At 36.9% G+C, this 20655-nt stretch overlaps 1 protein-coding gene across 1 annotated transcript in view; it reads right to left on the bottom strand.

Moving 5' to 3' along the window:
- Window positions 1–1081: 1081 nt before the first annotated feature.
- PPP6C (protein phosphatase 6 catalytic subunit) overlaps window positions 1082–20655 on the bottom strand; it is a 38152-nt gene continuing 18578 nt past the window's right edge. The window contains exons 2-7 of the mRNA XM_027966449.3: window positions 17791–17886; window positions 10075–10140; window positions 8906–9047; window positions 5985–6064; window positions 5600–5809; window positions 1082–4491 (exon numbers count right to left, since the gene is read on the bottom strand). Of these exons, the coding sequence (XP_027822250.1) occupies window positions 4243–4491; window positions 5600–5809; window positions 5985–6064; window positions 8906–9047; window positions 10075–10140; window positions 17791–17886 (843 nt within the window). The 3' untranslated portion in view covers window positions 1082–4242. The remainder of the gene's footprint in view (window positions 4492–5599; window positions 5810–5984; window positions 6065–8905; window positions 9048–10074; window positions 10141–17790; window positions 17887–20655) is intronic.

The raw sequence follows: 20655 nt of genomic DNA, 5'->3' as shown, positions 1-20655 counted from the left end.
TTCCTCTTTTAAGCCTTCCCCAACTACTCCATCCTAATCAAACATTTCCAAATTTGTTGTACTTACATAAACTACACTATGTCAGCAATTATTATTGCCTTGGATTACTCTTACTTCCTAACTACAATGGATTTGGGCAAATGGCATGTAAGTGTGCTCTCAATAAACTGCAACTTTGGGTCAGGGACTGGGTATTTGAGTGCTGTTTTTAATCCTGAGACCAACCCTGTATGATATTCTTAGACACAGAATTTGTAAGATTAGAATCCAACTTGCCCGGGTGTCACACAGCTACAGTAACTAACATTGTGTAAGATGTACTACTCTAGGATGCCCTGGGGTTCAGGTTCCAGCTCTCCTGCGCAAACTTGGGCAAGCTTCCTATGATTTGTTTCCGCATCTGAAGAAAAAATGAACAAAGACCTAATATAGTCATCGAGCCATTTTAAGGATGACACAAAATAGGGCATGTACAGTAGTATTCAGTTAAGTGTGCTCAATACAGGTCAGCTGTTCTTACTGCCTGGCAGACCTGAGGTTCTTACCTAGATTGATCCCCAAACCTGTATTCTTTCCACTATTCCATAATGCCTGCATTCAGTCTTTAATAACACATTTCCATTTATATAAAAAAGAGCAAAGTGCCGAGAACAGTGGATCCCCAAGGACTGAGTGAAATATACTTACGTAATAAGTATTTCTGTTGACACACATGCAAAAAAAATTCATAAACTTCATGCATTTTTGAATTAAGAAAACATCTGAATGGTTCAAACCAGCATAAACTTATTATCACAAGGGTGAAAAAGGCACATATTCACTAAGTGATTAACAGGAAAACTAGTAAGAGGGGAACAGGTTCCTTCCCCAAGCATCTACTGTGTTTGGTTTCATGCTAGGAGACTTTCCAAATGCTTCTGTTTGGTGTTTTACTACTGTATATTTCATCAACATGACTTCATACTGTTTAATTATGCAAGTGAAAGAGTTGTGACGATCTCATGAAGCAGGGTTCTGGGTAGTGGATCCAGGACAGAACAATGAATGTTGCCTTTAAAGAACTGGGACACTTGGAGTCAAATGCAGAACAAGAAAAGTTTCACTTCTGTTTACTAGTCAAGCAACCAAGTAAAGGAATAAGCATTTTTTTAAATTGTGTTATATAAAATGCTAACTTCTTGTTGGGACATACTACAGACTACATTAGATAAAATTTTTTGACAAACTTCCTATAATCTTTTTATTAATTTACACTGAGAGAATATAGCACCTTTCATCCAAAGAACTGAAGGTGCTTTACAAACATTGGCATTTAGAAAACAAGTACATTTAAAAATCTGGATTTTTTCTGATAAATCTCTTCCACTCCAGATATACAATTTTTTGGAGGCTGATGGAAAGCAATTCTATTTCTGACAATGAAAGAGGCTCAGAAGAGAGTTCAGATTTGCTTTCACAGTACAGGCATTTTCCAAAACCTGATGCTGGGCTTACAAAGCAAAAACACACAAATCTTAATACGAAGAACAGTATTTCAAACCTTATTTCAAAAGCAAAACCCAGGGTTTAAGACATCAAAATCGTCCAACAGTTCTAGACATCCAGATGGAGTAGGAGCTGATGCAGGCTGCATATTAGAGATGTGCTCTTGATCCAGGCTTTTTAGGATCACACTCGAATAAACACATTTAAAATAGTGAGATTTTTCAGGAAAAAGCATTAACCGAGAAAAAGCTAGCCAAGAGCATATCAGAAAAATGAGGAAAGGGGAGTAATTGGCAATTAAAAGTAGACAGTTCTCACTAGAGCCTAGGACATTTTATTAGAAACCAAGTATATCATCGGCAAATAAAAATAGTTATTACCCCCATTAATACAACATAAGGGATTTTACATTCAGCCTAGACACAGGGAGTAACAGAGCCTCCTGCCTACAAATCTGTGACTTGCAAGTATTTTCCACCACATGATTACTCTAAATAGTACATAGCCCTTTTTATTAGAGGGATCCAAATATTCCTTTTAGGCTTACAAAGTCCAATACATTCACTCTCTCTTCCCTTTACATGTCTAATATTAAAAACTTTTTTCATGCAAAAAGCCATTATTCGGTTGAAGAGAAAAAAATCAGGCAAAACAGAGATGGCAGTTAAGGAATGGACAGAAATATTGGCACATGCCCAACTAGTGACAAACGAATGCAGTACACCATGACTTAAAAATAAAAGTCACATTACACGGATAACTAAAACAACTACATCGATCTAAGCTAAGCAGTGTCAAATGTGAAGGGCTGAGGGTTACTGATTTTATTGGTACAACTTAAAAGCAGATGAGAGCAAGCACTTAAATACAATTTATGGTAACAGAAAAAAAAAAAAAAATACTGCAGAGAGCTGTCCAAGACCACACCAAGTTGTCTGCATCATTCATTTCCAGTGTTTCACAATTAGTAAAATACATAGCTACATATCCCTGTAAGATAAAAAATACCTTTCCCCCTGAATTACACTGGGGTCAGGGCAGTAACACAAAGCTACTGACCCAACAGTTCAAGTGTTTGCAGCAAATGTCTTAGTCACTTCTTTCTTGCAGCTATACAATTAAAAACTATACAAGGAGCTATGTGGTTAAGGGGGTCAAAATTAACACAGTATTGTGCTCATTTAATAAAGGAAAAGCCCTGATGAAAAATTATGTGCCAAGAAGCTTAGACTATAAAGACTTTTATTGCATTTTTAGGTAACCTGGAAGTTCTTATCCTGAATGGGAAAAAGTTGGTTTTCAAAACTACCTGAACAGATGCTAAAGTGCTTTATTAATTGGCTGGCTTCACAAAGATTTCCTGGAATGACAAAAAATTAATTATAGTAGTAAATGGATACCAACTATTTCACAAAATGGTGAATTCTAGCATCATTTATGACCAAAGTCATAAGAGACACTGGAACACTTGTCCTTATTAAGCGGACAGTTGCGTATCAAGAACCGATCATCACAACCCTTTGGATATTCAAATTACTTACACAAAGCCAAAACATGGTATCACAGACCTTTACAAAAAGGACAATTTGGGTTTTTTTTCTACACTTTAAAAAATCTGCTTCAGAGTACAGTCCACAAATACAAGAGTCCTGACTTTTCAACCTTTCCAGTTGCAGTTAAAAAAATGAACACTTTCTAAAAGTTAAGGTCAAGTGTTACAGCAAGAAAAGAATGATTCCCATTGAAAAGTACATATATTTTACTTAATGATACTCATGATAGACTGTAAACTGGATTGATCACATTCTACTCAACTGGTATCAAATGAACACATCAGTATTACAAGTATTAAATGTTTTTCTATTACTAGAGAGGATATAAACCAAAACATTAATATGGCAGTTATTTATTTAGGCACAGTTTAGTGATTTTTTAAAAATAAATAGTACTGAATTTCAGTTGAAGTTTTAAACTTAATAGCCAAAGGGTCAAGAACTCTGATTAGGAAAAAAGAAAGAATAACTTTAAGCTAACAACGTATGCTGTTTAAAATTTCTAACACTTTAACCTATCTGAGTTTTTTTTAGGATTACTTTATTAAAAAATACAAGGAATCTGGAAAAAGATCAATACAATTACCATAATGTACAAAGTCATAAGCTATAGCAGTTTTAAAACTAAAATTTAAAAACACAACAAAGGGCAGCCCTTTAGACCAATTTATTTTATATCCATTTAAAATATCATCCAACAAAGGACAATGAAGTTTACAGCTGGGACGGTATACATAACTCGAGTCATTTGCAGTCCATCGTGCCCACTGGATAACAACTTTGCTGCTGAAATTTCTTAAAACTTACCAAACTAAAACAGAAGACTGAATAATACAAAAGGAAGAGTATTTCAGAGCAGTCTGTTCTGTCAATTGGCTTTTTAAAAAAGGAAACACATTCTGTTTCCCTCAGACCGGTAAATAAGCAAGAGCTACATGCAGCAGTGTGAGTATTAAGACATTTCTCAAGTCTTCTCAAGTGAGTCCAAGGCGGGGATGGGACGGGGGAGAAAACTGATAGAAAAACGTTGCTATAGACACCATAACAAACAATAAATTTAGATAATTTAAAATTTAAAAAAAAAGGCAAGAGGCAGCATTTCAGCAGCAAAGTGCTCAATAAAAAGTATATTGTAGAGGGTAATACACAAAAGTTGGGGTGAGAAGAGGGCAGAAAAATGGGTCAGCAGGATGGGGCGAAGGCCTCAAAGAAAATACGGCGTCGTCGTTCTGGGAGGAATAACACGTTCTGAATCTGGAACTGCCCGGAATAACTTTGGTTCTCTTGTATTTACATCTTTGAAGACCATGATTGAAGCAATATTTCCACAACGATAGCAGTAATTAGGAGCAGACCATACTGTTACCAGCTTCTCATCAAACATAAACTTATAGCCTTCATGCACTAACTGATGTGCTCTGCAGATGAGTTTTAGGTTGTTGATATGAACAAACTGCAATTTAGAAAGGTTCCGTTAAGTACCCAGCACATTTTAAAAGAAATCAACCTACACATATAAGAAAATAAGCATTTGAGTAAAGTATAAATCCTGTATCTACTAAAACTCTCATGATAATAGAACCCATTCTACTGTTATTCCCCACTAACTTCCGTAAGTTAGCCACTTTGGCCTGAGTTATAGAAATAATCACATAATTAGACACAAGTTTCTGAAAGAAAAGCATTCTTTAAGTACAATCAGATATGAAGCACAGTTTTTTACGGTTTAATAATAAATATATTACTATCAGTCTGCATCCCAGGTGGCGCTAGTGGCAAAGAATCTGCCTGCCAATGCAGGAAACACAAGGTACATGGGATCAGGAAGATGCCCTGGAGGAGGAAAATGGCAACCCACTCCAGTAATCTTGTCTGGGAAATCTCATGGACAGAGGAGCCGGCAAGCTTCAGTCCATGGGGTTACAAAGAGTAGGACACGACTGAGCACACACACATATTACTATCAATATCGATCATTTACTGAGGCTTCAGTATGGCTCTTAAATTTCAAAAAAGATTTATTATCCTTCTCTTGCAACTGAAAGAAACAGAGGCTCAGACAGGATAAATCTAGCTCTCTGACTCCACTACGCTGGATCAGTTCACCCTGTGTATGTGTGTGTATTTTTAAATGAAAATAGTTGAACCTCAAAAAATCTGCCTATTCTCAATAAACACACATATCAAATCATTATGTTGTATACATAACTAATACAATGTTATATGTCAATTATATCTCAAAAAATATATATATACACTAAGAAATACATATTAAAAAAGCTGCCTATCTTGCCCTTGTTATCTCATTACTTGCACTGTTTGAAAGACAAGGGAAATTTATTTTACACATAGTACCAGTGGATGCTAAAGGAGGTGCTTTTATTACATGATCTCATCTAACCTTAAGGAAAGACATATGATAAACCAGACAAGAAATCTGATATCCATAAGCACCACAGTTTCGGTAAACTAGACGAGAAGCTTGGCATCTTTAACACCCATAGTTCTTTACATATGCCATTAGCACCAACAAACCACTTTTACAAAAATGTTGGCTTTACCTCATTTGTGACCTTTGCGCCAAAAAGCCAACCTGCTCCTCGGGGACTGATTGCCCAAGTATCCACATCTTCAGGATCTGACCAAACCAGATCACAAAATGCTCCTTTATGGGGAATTTCCTGATTCCGTTCAATGGTTCGAATTTGATCCAGTGTTTTGATATCAGGAGATAAACCACCATGAACACACAAAATCTGCTCATCTATTAACTAGCAAAAAAAGATAATGAAGAGTTGAATATATAACAATAAACTCATTCATACCTAAATTCATCAATGAGTGCTAATGATAGCAATATAATTGAGATGGCAATTAGATAAACATATGCAAAGTGATACTGGCAGAAAAATACTTAAGCTTTTTAAAAGATTTACGTAAACTTACAGCTGCTACTGTGAGCATGTCAAAAACTTTGGTACAGTATCTCCAGGCATTAGCATTTCCATATTTGGTTTGGCACTCATCTATGAGAGAAACAGAGTTCTCATTAATGAAGTTCTGAATATGCTGATAAAAATAAAGAATACAAGGGCATTCCCTGGAGATCCAGTGGTTAGGACTCAGTGTTTTCATTGCCGTGGCCTGGGTTCAATCTCTGGTTGGGAATCCTGCAAGCTGTGAGGCGTGGCCAAAAAGTAAATAAATGAAATAAAATAAACAAAGGACATATCTAACACTAGGACAACAGAGCTGGTGCTTAAACTAGGGTGGCAAGTTATGACATATTTAGCCCTGGGAGACCCTCCATGTAGTCAGGAGACTAGTAGCTAACTGGTCTAGGAAAGTGGCCCTAAGGAGCAGCTGAAATTATTGGTCAAATGCTATAATCAAGAAGAGCTAAATATTAATTTCACATAACCCAGAGCAAACATTTTTGTCTTATCATTAACACTGGGAGTAGTTCCCTGGTGGTCTGGTGGTTAGGACTCCTTGTTTTCACTGCTAAGGGTGCAATTTTGATCCCTGGTCAGAGAACTGGGTCCTACAGGCCATGTGGCATGGTAAAATAAATAAACTTTTAAAAAATTCGGGGCAATTCCATCAAACACAGTAACATATTTAACGTGACTACATTACGCTAGCAGGATAACCAAACACATTAGAGGACCCTTAATCACAAGAACACGGGTAATCCCCTTTCCAACATTTCTCTGACCTACGTTGTCTCTCCTGAGACTTTCTGCAGACTGTGCAACTACACACTTGAGTTCTAGTAAGTACCCTGGTAGTTATCACTAGGTCTTCTATATTCTCAGCTGAACATTCTCTGCTATCTACAACAGTTAATAGAGTGTATTAATCTCTTCTCTCAGTTAATACCAAGGAAGCTATGCTCTTTGGTTTCTTAATTTTGAAAAAAAAAAAAAAACACATATCACTATTGACACTGTGGGGTACTGTCAACCCTCATAATTTTCTAAATTGTATCTCTACGTGAGGCAGGATCCTTATGTAAACGTCTCAGGAGACATCTCTAACACTGAGCACAGTTTACCAGTAGGAATCAACTTGTCAATTTTTCACCCTGACACATAAGCAAAGCACTTGGTTCATAATAACTGCTAACTACAACCATGTTTATCAGGATGAACTGAAGGCCCAAGATAACAGCTATATGTGGACATTTTTACTTTAAAGTCAGTATGAAGTTCCATGATGACTACGTCTATCTTCCTCCTGAGGAGCAGACAGGCTTCCTCTTACTAAACAAAACCATCTCTGAGCACCAGAGCACAGCCTGGGATCAAAACCATCCAGTACATTATGTTGTGCAGCCGTCATTTTCTTCAGTCAAGGCATCATGATTAAAATGTCCTCCTTCCTCTCCCCTTGTTATTCCTTTTGCCCTACAGTGATAATGCTGGTCAATTTCTGGGGTGTAAGTATATGCATAATAGTAATCTTGGACAGCTGGAGTCAGCTGCTTTCACTGAGCTAACAACATATTATATGTTATCCAAAATAGTGATTATTTTGTAAAAGCATCAATCAGTTTTATTCCAAATGGTATTTGGCATTTTGAGAATGTAAATAAGAAGTAACTTGTAGAAAGGAGATAAACATTAGCCATCTAACTTTTCAATTTCTATTAACAAGGTTATATAAGCAACAAATTCTCAGGGAGTTCCCTGGCGGCCTAGTAGTTAGGATTCCAGGCTTTCCCTGCCACGGCCTGGATTCAACCCCTGACTGGGGAACTAAGGTTCCCCCAAGAAACAAAGGGTGACCATAAATAAATAAATAACAATAAATTGTCAAAATTTCTCAGTTTAATAATTGACAATGGCTGACAAAATGAGCAGTAAGAGAGTTCAATTTATCTTTACAATGACAGAAGATAATTCAAAATATAAAGTCTAAAACTAAATGGGTATGAGATTAATATTTTTAAATCTCTCAATATTTGCCTTAATTGTGCTCAAAGAAAATTCATATTAATATCTCAACAGTTCTATCTACCTCCTTTAAAGAGCTCCAAATCTCATTTTTTAAAGCTTTCAATCATATAAAATTTTATAGAAGTAGCTATTTTGCTTTTAATGACTTGAGTTCCAGTATTCTCTGGAGGGAGTACACAGATTTACAGTACATCCATAGTGTACTACAGTGCAGCTATAAAAACAACATTAATGAAGTGAAAAAGCTGGTCACAATATTAAAAAACCAAATATGATCACATTTTAGCTTGATGTGATGTATACATACACAGATATGTATACAAACACACACTGTATACAGAATAGGCTCTTAAACTGAGTGTGCAAAACATTCCTTTTCAGCAGATTCTAAGGCCCCACCCCAAACGGTCTACAGCAGCACCCAGCAGTCTACAACTTTAGCAAGAGCCCCCGATAATTCCAATGAGGGAAACTGAAGGCTGCATTTTGAGGCACTGATCAAGAAAGACATACACCAAAAAGTTAAAAAGGGTTCTCTCAGACTACTATATATAAAATAATAAGCTACAAGGATATACTGTACAACACAGGCAATATAGCTAACATTTCAAAATAACTTTAAAAGGAGTACAATCTATAAAAATATTGAATCACTGTGTTGCACATCTGAAACTAACATTGTAAATCAACTATATACTTTAGTAAAAAAAGAAAAACTAGAATGGTTCTCTCTACGAAGTCAGATTTTCAACTGATTGAGGGGAAAATGGAGTTAAAATGAGAGTGAAAAAAGATTATCTGTCTTTCTAATTTTACTGTTAAAAGCACATGCATGACGTACGTGGCGTTTTTTCCCCAAAGAGGCAGGTAAGACAATATTCAGAGTCAGAGAATGGAAAATCTTACCATAAAATCCATACACCTGTGTTATCTGTCTACTCTCATGATTTCCTCGCAAAAGTGTAATACGATCAGGCCATTTAGCCTTTAGTGCAAGAAGGTAAGTGAAGGTCTCCAAACTATAGTAACCTCGGTCTACAAAATCACCCTGTAAAGTAAAAATTTACAGTTACAAACAATGTAATAGCAACAATATTTTAAAAAAATTATACCAAAGTGCACAAACTCAGAGACACAGTACAAAATAGCAAAATGAAGAGTCACACACTGAATTATTTGGAAACTGGGTTTTAACAAAAAATTGAAACGGAAGTAAATAAGCTATTCCAACTAAATGTTTGTGCTAGTCTTATGCTACAGAAGGCTTACAGCAACCTGCTGTGCATTTCTCTCAAGGACTTCCTCTATAAAACCACTATTTTTTTAATTCTCTATTACCTACATTAATAAATGTTTGTAAAAAAAAAGTGTGAATCAAAAAACTTTAAATGAATTTCAAAAATCTTTTTAACTGTATCAAAAGAGCTGTCAATTTGAAAATAGTTCTTTTTTCTCAGAGCAAATATCATTAACAGTGTTCTACACTCAGCTTTGTATTTAACAACTGCATATAATGACATACTATCTACACTTCCCATTTATGTTCCTTGGGCCAACATCAGACCATAGGAAAACAGCTAAAAGAATAAGAAAGTAACCCAGAAATTTTCAGAAGGAAAATAACAGAACTCAAAAAAAATTAAGCAGTAACATTTTATTCCAGAAAGAAAGTATCTACCTTAATAGTAAATGTGTAAATGTGTACATTCTTCAATCCAGATTAATAACAGATGAAAATGAATGTTCAAAAAAATGACAAAATAACAGTAAATTGAAGATTTATGCTTTAAACCTGAGGTTCCAAGCTATTTTGTTTTTGCCTAACCATTACTGAAGGCTATAACCCAGTCCTACCTGCACAGCAGTTTACAAAAATAATTATTCTCAACTAAAGGACACAGGAAAATGTAGCAAAGTACTGAATCACTTTCTCACATATTTAAATAGTGACTGTCACATGGCAATGAAAGTATTATATAATCTACATGTAGTAACACAGATCTCCTCCATTTAAAATAAGTAGGTGAAAAAATATAAAATAAAGTAAGTAGTTGATATCACTGGAGTTTACATACCATAAATATGTAGTTTGTGTCAGGAACCTGACCTCCAGTTCTGAATAGTTCACAAAGGTCATAAAACTATAAAAGAAAGGCAATATATGCTGATTACAAATTCCTGTGAAGGAGTAAAATATGAAACTGAGGCCAAACTGTGTAAAGAAGCGGTGAATTAAGACTTCAAATATGTACATTCATAAAAAGAAAGAAAGCGCAAACTAAACTGCCAAGCACACAGCTTCCAAGCTTTAAAAAAAAAAAAAAATGAAGCTCTCGGTTATCACTAAAGTCATTCCTAGCTCATCAATGTCATAGCAAACCCCTCAAATTTCTTTCATACATCTCCCCGTCTATCACTAGAGAGTTTGAAATCATGTATCAGCTACCTAACTGTTGATAAGCTAACCCAATCATCTTGTCCCTCATTCTGCACCTATTTTAGAGAGACAAAAGTTAAGGAAACAAGTGGATAAGAATTTCTTTCAAAGAATGAGTCTATATGACACTTCATAGTGTCCTACAGAACAGATAAACCTACCTTCTTATACTCTGCTTTCAGAGATGTGTACCCTTAGGCTCTACAGCTGTAGAGTCTTCTGAATAATCAGTATGTTTTAAAAAAAAAAAAGTATATTTTATCATACTCTATTTGCCTGAAAATTTAAATGACAAAAAATGTGTGCTTGATAACTTCAGTCAACTGGATTATCCTAATCTTACTTTCTAAAGAAAATATCACAGGTTTTCTGAAAAAGAATTTTGGATTAAAGGTGTTGACTATACCAACTACCATTAATAATTTCCTTCACATCTGTTGTTCACATTTGAAAGTAAAATTTACATAGTCATATTACTTCTCACTTCCCACCTCACATATACGTATGCATGTGTGTATCACATATGCATAAACAATCACACACAATATAAGCAGTAAAAAATATATATATTTATACACACACTTGGTGTATATATGTGTATGTGTAATACACACACACACACATAATTTGGCCTAGTAATTCCACTTCTGTGATTATATCCCTAAAGGAGGGAAAAAAAAAGGTATGTAACATAAAGAAAATGCATCACAGCACGATTTCTAAGAAGAGAAGAAACAGCCTTCATGAGCAACATAGGGGAATATTAGTAAGACCCAGACCTCACAGAGCCATAAATCATCATTATGATGGAAACTCTGTAGCAACGTGCGGCAGAGCACAAAATCGCACCTATAATATAACTGCAATTTTACTGTGTGAAATACTGAGTATGCACACACAAGTCTGAAAGGAAACACGTAAGTTTTATAAAATAGCTGTTTCTTTTTTTACATATTCAATATAACTTTATTTATTTTAATTGGAGGCTAATTACTTTACAATATTGTATTGGTTTTGCCATACATCAACATGAATCCGCCACAGGTATACACATGTTCCCCATCCTGAACCCCTCTCCCTCCTCTCTCCCCGTACCATCCCTCTGGGTCATCCCAGTGCACCAGCCCCAAGCATCCTGTATCCTGCATCGAACCTGGACTGGCGATTCGTTTCTTATATGATATTATACATGTTTCAATGCCATTCTCCCAAATCATCCCGCCCTCTCCCTCTCCCACAGAGTCCAAAAGACTGTTCTATACATCTGTGTCTCTTTTGCTGTCTCGCATACAGGGTTATCATTACCATCTTTCTAAATTCCATATATATGCGTTAGTATACTGTATTGGTGTTTTTCTTTCTGGCTTACTTCACTCTTACTTCACATAATAGGCTCGTTTCATCCACCTCATTAGAACTGATTCAAATGTATTCTTTTTAATGGCTGAGTAATACTCCACTGTGTATATGTACCACAGCTTTCTTATCCGTTCATCTGCTGATGGACATCTAGGTTGCTTCCATGTCCTGGCTATTATAAACAGTGCTGCAATGAACACTGGGGTACACGTGTCTCTTTCAATTCTGGTTACCTTGGTGTGTATACCCAGCAGTGGGATTGCTGGGTCATATGGCAGTTCTATTTCCAGTTTTTTAAGGAATCTCAAGACTTTTCCATAGTGGCTGTACTAGTTTGCATTCCCACCAACAGTGTAAGAGGGTCCCCTTTTCTCCACACCAATACCTGCTTCTTTAAAAGTACTGTAGAAGAGTCAGTGTCCTTAGACATTACTCTGGATGTCTGCAGCAACATGTTCTTGAACAAAAGCTTTGTAAGTTTCCATTTAATTTATATATATTTAATGGATGACCAAAAATTCTGCTTCAGGGACCCATAGTTCCTATTCCACACTGAAAGTTTTATCCAAAATTCTTTAATATAATAAAGAATTACTATAGTGAGTCAGAAAGAGAAATATAAATATTGTATTCTAACGCATATATATGGAATCTAGAAAACTGGTACTGAAGAATTTACTTAAACAGGGCAGCAGTGGAGAAACAGACCTAGAGAACAGACCTGTGGACTTGGGGAGAGGGGAGGCGAGGGGGGGCGAGGGGAGGTGAGGGGAGGGAGGCGAGGAGAGGGAGGAGAGGGGAGGGGAGGTGAAGCGGGGCAAGGGGAGGCAAGGGAGGTGAGCTGGGGCGAGGCGGGGTGAGGGGGAGATGGATGAAGAGAGTAACATGGAAACTTACATTACCCAATGTAAAATAGATAGCCAAGGGAATTTTCTGTATGGCTAAGAAACTCAAACAGGGCCTCTGTATCAAACTAGAGGGGTGGGATGGAGAGGGAGATGGGAGGGAAGTTCAAAAGGGAGAGGATATATGTATAACTATGGTTGATTCAGGTTGAGGTTTGAGAGAAAACAACAAAATTCTGTAAACCAATTATCCTTCAATAAAAAAATTAAAAAATATATATATAATAAAGAGTTACTAAAGACATATGGAGACAAGTAACTGTCATACATTACTGGGAGCACATCGCATTATTTCACAAATAATTTCTACCACCTAGTGTATGTTTTCCATATCACACACGCTCTGTAAGTGTTCTTATTTTAAAATAAAACGAATCTTGAGATGTGGATTTTACCCCATTATTAGAGGCAAGGAAACAGTTGGCCAACTCAGTAGTTTTTAATTTTTTTGGTTTCAGGACTCAAGAATAGTCTTAAAAATTACAGGTCCTCAAAGGCTTTTGTTTTTACACTATATGAATCAGTATTAACCATATTAGAATTTTAAAGTGATCATTTGCTAATGTTTAAACCTCAGATATGCAGATGACACCACCATTATGGCAGAAAGTGAAGAACTAAAGAGCCTCTTGATAAAACTGAAAGAGGAGAATGAAAAAGTTGGCTTAAAACTCAACATTCAGAAAACTAAAATCATAGCATCCGGTCCTATCATTTCATGGCAAATAAATGGGGAAACAGTGGAAACACTGGCTGACTTTATTTTTGGGGGCTCCAAAATCACTGCAGATGGTGACTGCAGCCATGAAATTAAAAGACGCTTATTCTTTGGAAGGAAAGTAATGACCAACCTAGACAGCATATTAAAAAGCAGAGACATTACACTGCCAACAAAGGTCCATCTAGTCAAGGCTATGGTTTTTCCAGTAGTCATGTATGGATGTGAGAGTTGGACTATAAAGAAAGCTGAGCACCGAAGAATTGATGTGTTTGAACAGTGGTGTTGGAGAAGACTTTTGAGAGTCCTTTGGACTGCAAGGAGATCCAACCAGTCCATCCTAAAGGAGATCAGTCCTGAGTGTTCATTGGAAGGACTGATGTTGGAGCTGGAACTCCAATACTTTGGCCACCTGATGCAAAGAGCTGACTCATTTGAAAAGACCCTGATGCTGGGAGGGATTGGGGGCAGGAGGAGAAGGGGACAACACAGGATGAGACGGTTGGATGGCATCACTGACTCAATGGACATGGGTTTGAGTAGACTCCAGGAGTTGGTGATGGACAAGGAGGCCTAGCGTGCTGTGGTTCATGGGGTCACAGAGTCAGACATGACTGAGCGACTGAACTGAACTGAACTGAAATTTATTTTAAAAATCGGGGAGGGATGAATTAGGAGTTTGGGATTAACATATACATACTACTTACAATAAAATAAACAGTAAGGACCTACTGTATAGCACAGAGAACTCTACTCAATATTCTGTAATAACCTATATGGAAACAGAATGCATATATGTATAACTGAATCACTTTGCTGTACATCTGAAACTAACATAACATTGTAAATCAACAATACCCCCAAATTAAAAATTAAATTTAAAAAATCAATTACTAAGTGGTAACATACACATATTTTTAATGAAGAATAAACTGTTTTCCAAAGCAAAACAAAACAAATTTATGAAAAGACTGGCACTGTTTTACATTTTTTTAAATCTCTTTAACGCCTGGCAAAAAAAGAGCACAGCTTGGGTTCCCATAGCCTGCCTCTACAGCCAATCTGAATATTCAGTTCTGAATATTCATTGGAAGGACTGATGCTGAAGCTGAAACTCCAATACTTTGGCTACCTGATGTGAAGAACTGACTCATTTGAAAAGACGCTGATGCTGGGGAAAAATTGAAGGCGGGAGGAGAAGGGGATGACAGAGGATGAAATCGTTGGATGGCATCACCAACTCAATGGACATGAGTTTGAGTAAACTCCAGGAGTTGGTGATGGACAAGGAGGCCTGATGTGCTGCAGTCCATGGGGTTGCAAAGAGTCAGACATGACTGAGCAACTGAACTGAACAGCCAATCTGTTGGGATATGCTGTTTAAAGTATACAAAGAAAATCCAGCTTCATACAGGTATGTGTTACAAAAGGGAGGAGAATTTTAATAACCTTTAGAGATAATGGTGCATATTTTTCTTCTAATACATCAAAACTGGACAACTGGTCTCTTCTCAAACTGTGTTAGATAGGTTGGTCTAACACTTTGAGTGGGTAATATACTCTGGTTATTTGGAAAATGAAAAACAGTATTTCCTTATAATCATTAAAAAAATATTTGTTAATATTATCACTCATCTCATCAGAAAAGTCTTTTAGGTATCAGAAGCTAGGAGCTTCATGGTGGTGAATTCAAATTTTCTAAAATTCCAATTATTTTCTTGAAAACTCAAATTCTGGCATCAGCAACAAATATTATCAATTGTTCCTCTTAAAGTGACTGGCTCACTTCATTCACTTTTGCAAAATAGTTGCCAAATACTCATAGTTTGTCATTCATTCTCTCAAGTAAAAATAGCATTCCATTAAAAAGAAAAAAAAAGAGGCTATTTCAGATGGAGATACAAAACTGCAAAAGTAATCTTCTTCTGAGGAAACCATTTTTCTTTGACCTGCAGGAGACGTGCTTTATGCATGCTTCCTACTTCATCACAGGGGCTGTTCAAAAGATGTAGCTCCTCAATGGTTAAGAGTTACTATTAATTAATATTACTAGTTCATCAAGGACATTCTTAAATGAGACTGGCATTTTATTTTACTGTAAATGCATGCATGCTGGTGAAGAATACAAGGACAGCCAGCACAGGCTGGGTGACACTCCCTGGATCAGGGTGGCACCAGCAGTTTTACCCTCAGTTGACTCTGTGCCATCTTACAGATCCTCAAAGGTCCACATATCTAAAGAACTGAAGAGCTAGCTGAAGTGGCTTCTTAAACAGCTATTATGTACCCAGGCAGGAGTTAAACCAAGCTCTGTCTGCCACTGAACTCTGCAACCTCCTCACTAGATTATACTGTTTCAATGCTTCCTGGCACTGTATGCATGCCAACACTTTCCATGAGTTTATTTATAGTCATAATCCAATCCTGCGATTCCAGAACTAGCCCAAGGGAAGAAAACTGTACAAGTCCCAAAAGACACATCTTACATTTGACTTTACAGACATTTAGAAGCTTCTCAAGTCCTATGCTTTCGATGAGCAATTGTTTTAAAGGGTCAAGTATAAGAGAAACACTGTTCAGTTTGGCGGCAGTCTTAACATGGACTGGGAGTTCCCTGGTGGCCTAGTGGTTAGGATTCTGAGCCTTCACAGATGTGGCCCAGGTTCAAACCCCAGTCAGGGAAGTGACAGCAGGCGGGTAAGCAAACTGTGCAGGCAAAAATAATAATAATAGTAACATGGGCTATTGGGCGCCTATATGAGTTTCAAATCTCAGCTCTGCCTTAGTAGCTATGTGAATTTAGGCTAATTCCTCAATGTTTCAGTCTCAGTCCTTCTCCACAAAATGATCCAATGTCATGGAACCCTTAAAAAAAAAAAACTGACATGGAATTTATGAGAAAGCATAATTTATTTATCTCATAATTTATTAATCTCAAAACACAAGGTAAATGAAAGCAAGAGTTGTACATTTGACTGAAGGTATATATATCACAGAAGTGTAAATTTATTAATTAATTTTAGTAGCATGAAGTTGTCTCTACCTTCCAGACCTTTGACCATGACTGTAATTCATATACTGAAAAGTCCGTGGGGAATTTCCTGGTGGTCCAGTGGTTAGCACTCTGCACTTTCACTGCTGATTGAATCTGAGGGCGGATTTAATCTGTGGTCTGGAACTAAGATCCCACGACCTACACAGTGCAGCCAAACACAGGTAACCCCTCAATTTTAATATTATAATCAAAGGAAAACACTGCTTGGTTTATTCCAACTTTTACAAATATGTTAAAGGCACTGCCTGTATTAATACCTTTATGTTAGCAAAATAGAAATGTTTATTATACTTTAGGAGAGAAGTTACACAGAAATCAAGAACTATGCTCCTAATGGTTTACTTTAGAGAACTAGAATTTTAACAGATCAAATATGACATAATGGGGTTTCTATTTAGAAGCTGATAACATGCAGATGTCATTTACTATAACCTCAAACATCCAGAGAACAGACTGAAAAACCCAACTCAATCACAAATAATCTATATACCTTTCTGCTCCGTTAGGCAGTCATAGTTAAAGTCATGTTGGCATTCATAAATCTAATGTTGTTCACAATATATTATTATTATAATTATATACTATATTATGTCACAATATATTAGCCCCAACTCCACTGCATGCATAAAGCAGGCTATGAGTGTTTTGTTCAGCTTTCATTACCCAGGGAAAAAAAACACACTCCACAAATACACAGTTTCCTAATCAGGCTAAACATTGACAGTAAGAGTCCAAAAATGAAGTGTACCCCTCCTGTCAATGCTCTGAAATTCTTAAAAACAAACAAAATCCCAGCAGATGAAAAGGTGAACTGTCTTTCTCATTCCATTCTAGCACAGAACTGCTGTGAAATCATGCACCAATAGCTTTTCTGAACAGTTATTCTCATCCCCACTAAGGAAATGATGAATTTTCAATAAAATATGACATTAAGTGAACAGTATGAATACAACAGCAATGCGCAGAATGAACAGAAAATTAGTGCCCCAAACCAAAGCATCTCCTATCAACCATAAAAAACTATGAGCAGTCAGTCTGTAGTTATTTTCTATCTCCTCCTGTCCACAGAACAATAATGCTTCACTCAGTTCACTTCCTAAGTGTGATTTCAACAAATTCCATGAATAATTTGACTACTGCTTTTATTTAGTTTAACAGTAACCAGGAATCATTAGTGTCACACAGACCAAGGCATCCTAGCCAACGACTAGCTGCCCCCCTCCCTTTATTTTTTTAATATTTTACAGCACAAGTAGAAACACACATGGACTACGGACAGATGGTACAAAAGCTAAAACTCTGCTCATGAAATTTTACCTGTCCATGTATGTCTCCACACACTGTTACTGGTGTTGATACTGGCTGGACATTTGATTCTTCCAACAGGAGGTCACAAACGTAGTCACACAGCCGCTATAAGAAGAAAAAATAAAATGCAATCTTTTACTACAACATCAAAGCTGAAGACCAAGTGCAAAAAAGACAAGAACTAACACATGTAATAACTCAACATTCAAAAAACTAAGATCATGGCATCTGGTCCATCACTTCATGGCAAACAGATGGAGAAACAATGGAAACAATGAGAAACTTTATTTTCTTGGGCTCCAAAATCACTGCAGATGGTGACTGCAGCCATGAAATTAAAAGATGCTTGCACCCTGGAAGAAAAGCTATGACAACTCTAGAAAGTGTATTATAAAGCAGAGACATTACTCTGCTGACAAAGGTCCATATAGTCAAAGCTATGGTTTTCCAGTAGTCATGTAGGGATGTGAGAATTGGATCATAAAGAAAGGTGAGCAGCAAAGAACTGATGCTTTTGAACTGTTGTGCTGAACAAGACTCTTGGGAGTCCCTTGGACTGCAGGGAGATCCTACCAGTCAACCCTAAAGGAAATCAATCCTGAATATTCATTGGAAGGACTGATGCTGAAGCCGAAGCTCCAGCACTTTGGCCACCTGATGTAAAGGGCCGACTTCTTAGAAAAGTCTCTGATGCTGAGAAAGATTGAAGGCAGGAGAGGGGACGACAGAGGATGAGATGGTTGGATGGCATCACTGACTCAATGGACATGAGTTTGAGCAAGTTCCAGGAGATGGTGAAGGACAGGGAGGCCTGACGTACTATAGTCTATGGGATCGCAAAGAATCAAACACGACTGAGCAACTGAACAAAATACATGTATTGTTTCACAGAAAAGGAAACTACTCTATGACGACTCTGGGATTTGATCTGTCAACTTTCACCTTCCTCTCACAATGCCTATTCCAAAATGCAAACTCCCTGGCTACATAGGTTCAGTTCAGTTCAGTTCAACTGCTCAGCTACACAGGTAACAGGTTCTAGAAGACAGACAGCTTTGCAAGGAACTGTCAGCTGATGTTTTTCACACACACACACAAAAGTAAAAGTCAATCATTTTCAAAGGAAAAAGTTTTTATGTGCTAATTTTTTAAGTAAATTACAAACCATGCACTAGCAAATATGATCCAGCAACTGCACTCTTGGCAATGAAAATTTATGATCACATAAAAACCTGTACACAGAAGTCCACAGAAGCTTAATTCATGACAGCCAAACACCGGAAATAAATCAGATGTCCTTCCACAAGGACTAGTTAAGTTATAGTACATTCACACAATGGAATACTATTCAGAAATAGAAGGCAACAACTATTGACACATGGCAATCTGGATAAATTTCAAGGGAATTATGCTCAGTGGGAAAAAAAACACCCTACCCCCACAATGTTACATACTATATGACTCCATTTATATAACATTCTTGAAATTTAAAAATTTACAGAAATGGAGACCAAACTGGTTGACTGCCAAGGGTCTAGGAGTTAGGAGCAACAGGAGGGAAGTGGGTAGAGTTATAAAAAGGACAACACGTGGACTCCTTGGGGTGACGAAACGGTCTTAAAGGTTGTATCAGATGCATGAGGCTATAGATGTAGTACGACTGCAAAGAACTAAATATACAAGTAAGTACAAGCAAAACTGGAGAATGATGAACAAGATCGTGGGGTGTATCATCGTCAGTGTCTTGGTTGTGATATCTGTTCTGCGAGACGTTACTGCCAGGGACAACTGGATGAAGGGAGACTTCCCTGGTGGTCCAAGGGCTGGGACTCCCAGCTCTCAATGCACGGTGCAGACGCCCGGGTTCGATCCCTGGCAGGGGAACTGGATCCCACATGCTGCAACTAAGAGTTCACACGCCACAACTAAAAACCGCACAGCCAAATATATAAATAATTTTTTTAAATAACTGGAAAAAGGGTACATGGGATCTTTTGGTATTATTTCTTACAAATGCATATAAATCTATGATTATTTAAAAATAAAAAGGTTAACTAAAATTAATTATAAAATTTAAATCTGAAATTTATATTGAAGAGTCACTCTACCTTTCAAAAACAGCTCTAAATGTCTGCATTTTAAAAATATTTGTCCTCTGAAAGCACTCAAACCAAAAGATTTCACAGAAGGAAAACAATTCTAACAACAGTTCTCTGGAGAAGGAAGGGTACAGTCTGCTGTGTAAAGAGAACTGGAGGGGAAACCTCCTTCCATATGAGACTAGTTAATACTAGTCAGAGGCTGTATTAAAATTAAAATCTCATAAAATTAGATTTTAAGAAGGTAAGCCAAGAAAGGACAATTAAACTACACAAGCATAACGAAATGATTTTAAACATTGATTATGGAATCTAAATGCTATGACTTACTTAAATGTAGCAGAGACACACTTACAGTTATAGCCACAATACTTTATACACAGGTAAGCACCAGAGAGCAGCCACAATGGGAGGAAGGAGTAAGAAAAGAGGCCCCGAAAAGAAAATGAGGAGAAACCAAGCTGTTTAGAAATGTTCAAAATAAAAAGAGTCTTTCTTATTCCTAGGATAAGTTCTGACCTTCAGTTAGCACCTCAAAGGAAAGATCTTCCTTTGGCCTGGAGTCCTTCTGGCCCTGGAGTAGCGAGCTCTTTCTTGTGCTGAATTCCCTACAAACCTCAGAGGCTTCAATAAACAGTCCTTAGTCTTGACATATAATCCATTCATTATTCATAACAGGAAAAGATACTGATGAATATCTTCAGTTCTATCATAGTCCTTCAGTTCTATTTTGCATTTGTTAAAAAAAAAAAAAAACCTCAGTTTTTTCTTCCCC

The sequence above is a fragment of the Ovis aries genome, chromosome 3 (genome assembly GCF_016772045.2).
Source record: "Ovis aries strain OAR_USU_Benz2616 breed Rambouillet chromosome 3, ARS-UI_Ramb_v3.0, whole genome shotgun sequence".
Taxonomy (NCBI): domain Eukaryota; kingdom Metazoa; phylum Chordata; class Mammalia; order Artiodactyla; family Bovidae; genus Ovis; species Ovis aries.
Note: the sequence above shows the minus strand (reverse complement) of the source record. Positions and strands in the feature narration are given on the sequence as shown.